The following is an 11,159-nucleotide window of genomic DNA, read 5'->3' as shown; positions in this document are numbered from 1 at the left end:
TAAACTTCATTATAAAGGTATGTCAATAACCTTGGCATCAAAACTTATTTTATAATTTTAATATTATCTAAAATTCAATATTTTAATTTCAAAAGAAAATATTAAAAAATTCTGTCTTCATTTCTCTCTCTCATGTGATGCATGTGTGCTCCAAGATTTTCCTTCTACCTCATATGATTTTCCGAGTGCCCAACTAATTAGAAACATGCACTATATATATATTGACAAGTCAGAACATAAATTTTGAACTTTTAATCTTCTTGTTTCTCCAAGATAAAAAAAAAAAAAATGTGAAGCCCACATGACATGCCCTCTTCACATCATTTTGTCTTTCAAATATGTCAACAATTCTCTTCGATATATATCATGTTATTGGATTATTTATAACCAACAGAAAGAGCAGCCTTTTTACAACATTCCTTATGCTGTTATTTTATTTTGGTGGCCATAAGTATTTAACCTTAGTTTCATTGTTTGCCTGCTCTGCTTAGATAATAGAATTTTTTAAACATTTATAATGTACTTAGAAAATCAGTTAACTTACAGTATTTTGGAGCATTCTATATTTAGAATATATTTTTTATGTTCTAAAATGCATATCTAAAAGTAACAGTAATTATTTGTGGAAAACTAACATTGTTTGAAACATTAGTGCTAATGAAGTACACTCACAAGTACGAATTATTGTAATAGGCTTCAATTCTAATATAATACCAACATTTTCTTTTATGTACATTTTTTCTCTACTGTTATATATATATTTTTGACAATAGTAATTAACATGTAAAAATTAGAAATGTATTACATTAGATACCAAAATGTAAATTAAATAAAAAAATTCATGAGATTAGCCTGAGCTAACTGTGTCATGTGATTTTAACTTCATTGGTTGTTTGCATTTATTTAGCTAGTTCTCCTGTTGTAAATAATTGCCTATTTAGATAGGGTCTAAAGAGCATTGTAAAGTAATAAAATTATAAGCAAGCAGATGTGTAGGGGTTAGAAAGCTACTAGGATAAATAATTGTAATTGTCTGTTACAGTCTGTAGTCATGCTTCTTTTACAATCCCTCCTCTACTAATTGCTTAAAGTAATATATAACCTATTGCTTAACATTCTAGTGGTTAATTGTAATTTTAGTTTTTGTAATTGTAGTAGCAATTTACTAAAGATGGAATTTGTATATTCCAAAACATCCTATAAATATATTGTTACTCTTCACTTCTGTGTTTGTGTTACTCATCATCTGCCCTATCCTCATTCTACAGCTACAACCCTTGCATACCAATGCCTGCTATTTCCCCTGTTCACTTCACTGCTTTAAAGGAACTTAAGAAATAATCCTGACATTACTGTTACCCATCCAGACAAAGGTAATGAACAGAAAAGATTATAAAAACAGGATGACTTCTATCTTGTCTGTCTCCACCAAATTAAAAACACTTAATTTGGATGTGCAGAGGTATCAAATAGAAAATCAGACACCCTACTGCCACACCCACCTGTTACACCCTCTCTTTCAGGATATGTTAATAGTTCTCTCTTACATTTATTTAAATATTACCTATAACCAATAGAAAGTCAAGGTTTGCATCTATCAAATGGCGTATTATATTACATTCTGTTCTAAACATATCATAAATTTCACTCAGAGTACATTCTGTTCTAAACATAATATCATAAATTTCACTCAGAGTACATTCTGTTCTAAACATAATATCATAAATTTCACTCAGAGTACATTCTGTTCTAAGCATATCATAAATTTCACTCAGAGTACATTCTGTTCTAAACATAATATTATAAATTTCACTCAGAGTACATTCTGTTCTAAACATAATATCATAAATTTCACTCAGAGAACATTCTGTTCTAAACATAATATCGTAAATTTCACTCAGAGTACATTCTGTTCTAAACATAATATCATAAATTTCACTCAGACTACAAGATTCATTCCCATGGGAATGTTAAAATACTGATAGAACCAAGCATGTGATGTATAATGGCAGTAACATTGCTTACCATCAGAGTAATTTCAATTACCATTAAAAGAAAATAAAACAACTCCTATGAATGAGAGTCTGGACCCTGGGAGGTTTCAGAAATGTGGATATAAGAAACCATAGTCAATAATATCCACAAAACTGAATTCATGAAAAGTATCAATATTATAAGTATGTCTACATTGTTTTTTTCTCAGCAAGTCTGGTAAATCAATGGTACTTAGGCTTTGTCATTTTCATACTGATTAACCCTCTCGCCACAGGTATCCTTCACTACGCATGACACAAGGATTATATTCAAAATTTTATTAAACCACTTTTTGTTTATGTTATACCAATTAGTATAGCATAAAATCTTAGCTAATAATCCATATTTTAATAGTATATAAGTTTCAAGTTCTTAATTTTATAAAGCAATACTTAAAACATCTTGAATATACCCTAGTGTGACACATTTTCTTTAGGTATCTTCTCATCTCTAATTTACCCCCCTCCTCCAAAAACTATGAAATTAAACGTAAATTACTCATTATAAAAATCGTCATTGCTCAGACAAACCATAATTTTTATAGCCTTCAATTTTGTTTGGTTACAGAGCAATCAATTAGAAAATCAGACCCCTCCTGCCACACCCTCTCTTTCAGGATTGTTAATAGTTCTCTCTTATGTTTAATTATATATTACCTATAACCAATAGAAATCTAAGGTTTTCATCTATCAAATAAAATATTCAATTACATTGTTTTATGATCACAGAATAGTCAATTTCACTTGTAATATAGCTTTGGTTCCCACAGGAATGACAATGGCTAGCTTGGATGAATTTGTAATAGCTCTATCACATTGTTAGAAATCCAAAAAAATTGTGATAGTTATGGGACATTGTCTGCTTTTTGCATGTTATTATTCTATGTTCTTTGGTGCATTATTTAATTATATAAGAATTATTTAGTGCATTACTACCATTAGTATAAAAATAAATTAGGGTTGAGTGTCATTAACATTCAACAGCAAAATGCTGAAAATACTAAGTACAAAAATTCTGTAATTCATAATGAAGAAAAGAACAGAACTGAATACTGCAATGATGAGGAAAATAATGAGCTTTTTGGTATATACAAAGTACTCAAATGGAGTACTGCACATGTAGGATGCTTACTCTTCTATTGATGGAGGGCTATAGTTTAATGCTTATTACATCATAGTCTGGTACACATTATTAGTTGTAGAAGTGGAAATTTTGTTTAAAGGTTTGGTACATGGAAAAAAATATTTTGAAAATTGGAGTGAGGAATCAGCTATTTGTTTTGTAGAGAGGTGAGGCACTTCTGAAGCAACAAAAGCAAAAGCTCATGCTGTTTTAACCAAATGCTGTATTGGCTATGGGTAATGCAAGAGCAGACCTTGAAATTAGGACATCAGATCCACAGCAAACTAATGCCACTTTAAATGATTAATCAAAACAAAACCACAAAAATACAGTTATACATTCTGAAGAAATTCATCCACTTAAAGATGTAATATAGGAGTGGGGTAAAAGGCAACTGTCCTCACCAAGGTAAAAAATGAAAAGTTAAGATTAAGTTTTTATATTGATTATATATTTTTAATGAAACCACAAAATTATAGGCAGGCTTTCAAATTAAACTCTCTTATGTTTTATTCATATGATATTCAATTTTAACAAAGTTAAAATCAAATGATACTTGTAAGAAAAAAATAGGTTGTATAGCTTAATATTAGCAAAATAATACAAGACTCCTACGAAGTTTGCTTTTAAATATTGATGTTCTTTATTTTCAAATAACATGAACCTGAACTTATATTTTCAGTTTGCACTGTATGAAGAAGTATCTAAAATATGTCAAACTACTGTAAATCTAAAGTAAGAAACTTCAATGTATCCTCGAATGCTGGTTTAATTAATGAAACATTTGTTTTTAACAAAATGTAATTCAAAACCTGAATTAATACACATTCTTTGAGTGACATGTAATTTTGTTTTGGATTGTAGTGTGTCTTTAAAACAGTGTAAAAGCTATTGAACAGAGAAGACACACTATAATCCAAAACAAAATTACATGTCACTCAAAGAATGTGTATTAATTCAGGTTTTGAATTACATTTTGTTAAAAACAAATGTTTCATTAATTAAACTAAAACAGTGTAAAAGCTATTGAACAGAGAAGACACACTATAATCCAAAACAAAATTACATGTCACTCAAAGAATGTGTATTAATTCAGGTTTTGAATTACATTTTGTTAAAAACAAATGTTTCATTAATTAAACCAAAACAGTGTAAAACCTATTGAACAGAGAATTATTAATATTTTCATCAGTCTATACAAAATATTAAAAATATGTATTAGAACTTAATAATGGAAATTACATTTTTAATGTTACCTACCTACTTTTTCATGGTCTTTCTTCAAGCAATGTATATGTGCATAGCAAAATCACGTAAACAGACTAATATGATTGTTTGAAATAAATGTTATAAGAGACAGTTTATGTTTCATGTTAAAGTAAATTTTATGAGCTTTTTAAAATCACAATGGCATTTGTATTTACTGTTGTACTTGATGTTAATCATAAAATGCCACTGCTTTTCCAACAACTTTGCCATATGATATGTCAAGAACTGAATAACAATTGTAAAATATTATCAATGAAAAAGCTACAAGTTTGAAGTTACTGGATCTATTTTATAAACAATCCTAGTAATTACTTCTTTTCTTTTATTTACAGCTTCATCTATATACTGCTTGTTTTCACTGAAAGTTTATCTAATATCTAAAATCTTGTAATTGCTTGAAAATGGCATTAAACACAAGTAGTTAAGTTTCTTAAATATTAATTAATAATTGACCTTATTTGTTGAGTTTAAAATATTTCCATACACAGCATAAAGTTAATTTACATTACACAATCTAGAATGGGTCATAGTGCCCCTCACCTCCAACTAACAAAGATACTAAGGATGCTAATTCTCTTGTAGTTCATGTGACTTATTCAAATATTTAAATGATCAAGTGTAAATTTAAATAGATATGTTTGAGTGACCAAACAAGTACAGCTTAATCATTATGAATGATTTATGTTATTTGTAGTTTCATTTTTCTCTATTAGGGGAAGTGAGGTGCTATTTGTACTACAAATAATGAACACTAATAAGTGATAAGATATGCACCAACCAATGAATTAAAAACATAATAAAATAGCTAAAATAATGACAGGCTAACATAATTTGGTATCATTAAAGGTAATTATTTTCTGGTTTAGCCTAAAGTATCTTTTGGAAACCTAATTCATAAACTGGACACAAAATACATTATTTTCATTACTTACAAATGATCATGGTCACTGAAACTAATGTGCTTATACATAGTTTGATTACAGCTATCTGCAAAAAGCTCACCTGTACTTCTTCAGCTTTAATTTCCTTCTCTAGTAACTCTGCTCTGTAACTGACAGCCAGTATCACGTGTGTTACACCAGCCTGTCAGGAACACAGATATATTAGTGACTAAAGTAGCATTTTTCTAACATCATCTATATGATATAACTACTATTTAGTATTTACTGAAGAACCTTGCTATAAACATACATGTTTATAAGTGTGATATGTAGGAATATGTTTTTTATCTGCTTTAGTTATAGGAAATTTAAAAAATCTTTATCTAGTTTGTATGCAGTGGTTCAGAAATTCAGTGAGATTGCCTCGTTCTAAATTCTTTGTTTCTTTGTCTATTCTACCCAAGAAGATATTGCAGCAACATAGAGCATCTGGGTTGAAATGATTATCAACTGTTATATCCTTTGTTGGTCGAGTTGATGTCGTCTGAATGTTACAGTTAACCAATGCTGTGAGAGTACAAGGTTCACAAGGTGATGTTGAGTTAACAAAGAAATTGAGGTTACCTGTTGAATCTAATTGCATATTTTTAGTTTAGATTCTACCTGGAGACTAGCAAGTAAAGACATACATTCAGAACATTGTTTTTAGTTTAACAGAATTATATCCTGAGAGAAAGAAAGCTGTGGAGCGTATTACAATCCAGTAGAGGCTATTGTCTTTTTGTGTGTGCAAGTACATATGTTGCATCTTGTTTTTTCATAATAAAAATTGTTTTGTTAAACTTCTCCAGTCTCATTATTCTTCATACTAGGAAAACTCAATCAGGTTATCAAACCCAAATCACTCTCCTTAAATCCTGAATGAATCTGCTGTTATTGGTGTGTCTAATTCTCTAATACTTGTCAGGAAATAAGTTTCTATCTGAAAACACCATGTACATAATTAACAACATATTACTGGAACTTCTTTAAGGGCATCTAAAGCGTTTTTTTTTGTAGAACCATAAATTACATTAGCCTGTAAACTATACAGTTATTAATAGCTTTGAAAAAATTCCTTCCCATAAAAAACTGTGTTTGAAATAAACAAGTCGCACTCCAATTTTAAACTGCATAAAATTGAAATAAGAGTTTAACTTGTAATGTTCTCCTTAGAAATTTAACTTGTCAACATAAATGACATGTTTAATAAGCTCTTGTTTCAGTTATGAGTTATTTCAAACTTTATAACACAATAAGTGTAGCATATTTACAATATAATTCAATGCACACAGTTTACGGAACTTGTGAAACAAATCTAAAAAATTCAAATTAATATAAAATTAATGAAATAATAACTATATTTGAAATAAACCATAACTAAAACCACTTTTTTGAGTCAAAAGAAACAATCGTGTACATTAAAGCATAAAACGTACGTTGACAATAATTTCAAAATAATAAAAATTTATCAATTTAAAATTATTGATAAAAGACAAATTAAGTATACTGAAAATGTTGAAGTTTATATTATGATATGAACAAATGAATGTTTTATACTTTTTTGGAAGTTTTGTGTGTTTGTATGTATTAGAGGCCATATTGAACTCATTTTGTGATATACTTTTTTTTATAAAATCTTTTTTCACTACTTGAAAAATAGTGTGTAAAGAAGAACTAAAAAAGAAAAAAAAATTAAAAGTTGTATCTTAAAAACCATATGTCCTAGAGGAACTAAATTTTACCAGAGAAACATTTAGAATCTTCAATTTTATAAAAGTGTTTCAAAACCATCATAAAAGATGTTCAATATGCTTTTCTTCATTTTAGTTCAGCATATCTAGTCTTATTTCTATATGAAGCTAATGTAAGCTTTATCTATTCTGATTTGGTTCATCAATTCTTGCATTATCCTGCACATTGATAAAAATTTTATTCATACCAGTATAGTATGGTTTTTGCGATATCCTCTAACACATTTGAACTTTCTTGAATAAAACATGATGTTTAATATGTTTCTAATAAAATTTTATTCCTCAGAGAATAGTAGTTGTAAAGATAATAACAATCGAAATATGGGGTCTTCTTTATAATGGTCTTGTATTGAAGTTAAAATGTTAGCATAAGCTATTTCTATGACTTGTATTTTGACTACTTTTGTGCATTCTTAAAATATTGATATAATAGTGATAATGTTAGCTTAAACTGATTATGTGATACACGTTTTTTAAGTCTGTATATTTCTTAAGAGAGAGTATACACAACATTAACTCTCACTCTACAGGCTCGGTCCACGGGGCCTACCTCATAGCCATTTTATGCTTGTTAGTTTTCATACTATAAATTTTAATAAAGTATGAATATCTTCACAAACTTTTGCATATTATCAGTAAACATTACAAAGCTTTTATACACAAAATATCAGATTTTTCTATTAAGTTTGAAGATTTTTTAAGTAATGATTTGCTCGTGCATTTTTTCTTTTCAAATGTTGACTACCCAACAAGCAAAGTAATTTTGATTATAAGATTAAAAATACTTTCATGCACCACAAAATTGTCAAATTTCACATGTGAAATCTTTATAACCTCCAGATAATTATCAAACATTTTTTAGAAACAATTTTATATTTTATCTGTTATTTTCACTATTGTATCTCTGTATGGGTTTGGTTGATTTGACCAACCTCGTAACCACCATAAAAAGTTAACATTTTTCTTACACTGAAAATGTATTTCCAATATAGTCCTACCTCAAGTCACATGAAGCTATCTCGAAGTTCATTTGCCCTCTAAGCATTCCTCAGAAAATTTTCATGATCAATGCACCAGTCTATATACCCATCAATTCTGTGCCATTTCTGAACATGTACATATGATGTGACTGCTCTCCACAAATAGTATTGCACTACCTATAATGGCAGAGCTAGCTCCCTCTGCTATTCTCACTTGATCCTCCCTTTTGAGAATTAGCAGGCTCCAAAAGGAGAACACCAGCAATAGGGAGGAAGGTTGGGAAGTGTGTGAAAGGGGGTTAAGTACATATTGGAAAAACATTTTCAGTGTAAGAAAAATGTTAACTTCTGATATGATCTTACCTTATCTCACACAAAGCTAAAACCCCACATTGCAATGGTGGAGGGGGCCGGTGGAAGCACATAAATATCAAACCATATGGAAAGCAACTGCTCAGAATGAATGGGTGTGTTCAGAGATGAAAATGAAACACACCTGTGGGGTACTGCATTACTTCTGAAACAGGTATGTTCTTTGCCCAGGAAGTAGTAAATATCAAATGGGTGGAAAAGGAAAATACTTGTACAAGCATAATCTGTTCTGAAAGATGCAAGCTATAGCAACATATAAACAGAATTAGATAGGTACATACACAACCTCAACCAGACATGCAATGTTCCATAACTCATCCTCACGATTAGAAGTTGGAGGATGAAAAAAAATTGTAACAACAATATTGTGGCTAGAGCATGTTGACCATATTTTAAATGTATCCATCAACCATAACCATAAGTAAAAAAAGTGCCATACAGCAAGCAAAAAGAATTACAAAAAGGAAGTGAGCTTTCAGTCAAAACCAGGCAAACCACCAAAACAACCATAGGAGCAAGAAGTACAACAAACTGAACCTGGCATTATGGGGTCATGGCATTGCCTCAACTCAAAAACAGAGTAATAGCTCTAACAGGTATTATGGGCAAAATTAAACTCACTCAACCATAAGTGCATGGGGCATTATGGGGCCATGGCGTTGCCTCAACTCAACTGCAAAAACAGAGTAATAGCTCTAACAGGTATTATGGGCAAAATTAAACTCACTCAACCATAAGTGTATGGGGCATTATGGGGCCATGGTGTTGCCTCAAGTCAACTGCAAAAACAGAGTAATAGCTCTAACAGGTATTATGGGCAAAATTAAACTCACTCAACCATAAGTGCATGGGGCATTATGGGGCCATGGCGTTGCCTCAACTCAACTGCAAAAACAGAGTAATAGCTCTGTATTATGGGCAAAATTAAACTCACTCAACCATAAGTGCATGGAAGAGACATCCTGCATCCAGAATTAAGAGGAGACGGAACGATCGGCCAACTGTAGGAACAAAGCTTGTATATCCAGTTACAGTCTCCCAGACTCAACAGTAGGAGCAGGAAAAGAACCTCCAGCCACTGAAATTATTGAGAGGAGAAGCATCTGCTTCACACAACCTAGGAACAAAGCATTGTCATCCTCAACTTGGCATCACGAGGAGGATCCCACATAGGCCAGACACTCTCCAGCTGACATTTGTCCACCTGGGAAAAGGCATCCAGGGGAAATGGAAGGAGGAAAACCTGCTTTGCCCTCTTCTCACTGAGTGGATAATCATGAGTATGTATGGTAAAGTACATTTCTAAACTCACTTAAGAGAAAGCCTCCACAGTCCACCACCACAGCGACTGGGAAGTAGTAAGGACTCCCAGTAAATGTGTTGGGCAGTCCAGAGGAACATAACACTAGAGAAAGTGCAATGAGTGTTTATGATTCCCTATTTTGAAAAGCAGACCGGCCCCAATTTAATCAATCAGAGGATCGGCAGTGATGGACAGAAATCCCTGATATCTAGCATACACACACATGTATATATACAGTGGTCTTCCAGAAACACCCCATCTCTGCAGTAAGCATTATAGTGCAGGTTTGAGGTAAAGCATACCAGACCAGGCAACATTGGGATACCATTATCAGTGGTTAAAACTAGTTTCTAAAATAAAAACATAAATGAAATGAAGTGATAAGACTTACTCTAGTCAAAGGTGAAATGACGTGTAAAATTGCCACAGGAGAGAACCAATATCCTCTAGAGGAAGATACAACCAGGTCATGCCTGAATGATCTCTTTAAAAAGGAAGCCAAAGTGGTGTAGCCAAGGACATAGTGATGTGATGAACCTGATGAGAAGAAACACTGTGGAGATGGCGAACTTCCATGGATAAGTCCAAATACACCAGCCTAATGAGTTCATGGGAAATGGAAGGGATCCAGGGAATAAAAGGATGGGAACGTAAACTGCGAAAGGAGGCAGAAAGTGTCAAATATCACCCTTTCCATATGGGTCACAGGTCAAAGGCCATGTCATCATGTTTGTTGACTCGCATTCAAAATTTCATTGAACTACTACTTTATGAACTTACATTAAGTTTGGTATCAAGCTGTAGATTATAATTAAAATTTTAGTATTCTATATTATTTAATTTCTTAAATTAAAAGTAAATATCAAAAAACAATTAAACATGGATTTTTGTGTGTCACATGTTATGTTGAATGCAGCACTGGTTCAAATTAGATGTTTGTGATGTCAAAATACATATTCTATAGTCTTATATGAATTAGGAACTCAAACTACCAATATTGACAAGCTGGAATATAAAATAAGAACCTCCTATCTTTTCTATTTGCCACGACATCGCTCATGTACTGAACAAAATACAGTGGCCCCACTCACTTCTTTCTACTGTTAGAAACAGTCCCTTATATAGACATAGTTCTATATATGACGTGAATAACTAACAGAAAGCTCAGAATGTCTCCCTAGTGGCTTTCTCAAACATTTTCATGTGTTAGGATGCCATCTCATTCTTTCAAAACAAGATTTCAAGGTGTAGGTTGTGTCTTTTTGTCTGCTCCAAATTTCATATTTTTTTGGACGAAAATACAGCTTAGTTACTGAGCTTGGTAAATTATAGAGAAATTCTATGGTATCAATATAGTATTTGTTTTATTTTGTTTTGTTTTTGAATTTCGCGCAAAGCTACACGA

The 11,159-nt window shown here is 31.4% G+C and overlaps 1 protein-coding gene across 1 annotated transcript in view; it reads right to left on the bottom strand.

The window, feature by feature from the left end:
• Window positions 1-11,159, bottom strand: part of LOC106473264 (mannose-1-phosphate guanyltransferase beta-like) — a gene marked incomplete at its 3' end in the record, with an annotated part of 39,577 nt that overhangs the window by 11,093 nt on the left and 17,325 nt on the right. The window contains exon 3 of the mRNA XM_013933949.2: window positions 5,428-5,508. Coding sequence (XP_013789403.1) covers window positions 5,428-5,508 — 81 coding nt within the window. The remainder of the gene's footprint in view (window positions 1-5,427; window positions 5,509-11,159) is intronic.

Source organism: Limulus polyphemus, unplaced genomic scaffold, assembly GCF_000517525.1.
Source record: "Limulus polyphemus unplaced genomic scaffold, Limulus_polyphemus-2.1.2 Scaffold6022, whole genome shotgun sequence".
Taxonomy (NCBI): domain Eukaryota; kingdom Metazoa; phylum Arthropoda; class Merostomata; order Xiphosura; family Limulidae; genus Limulus; species Limulus polyphemus.
The sequence above is the reverse complement of the archived record's forward strand: the minus strand, read 5'-3'. Positions and strand labels throughout refer to the sequence as shown.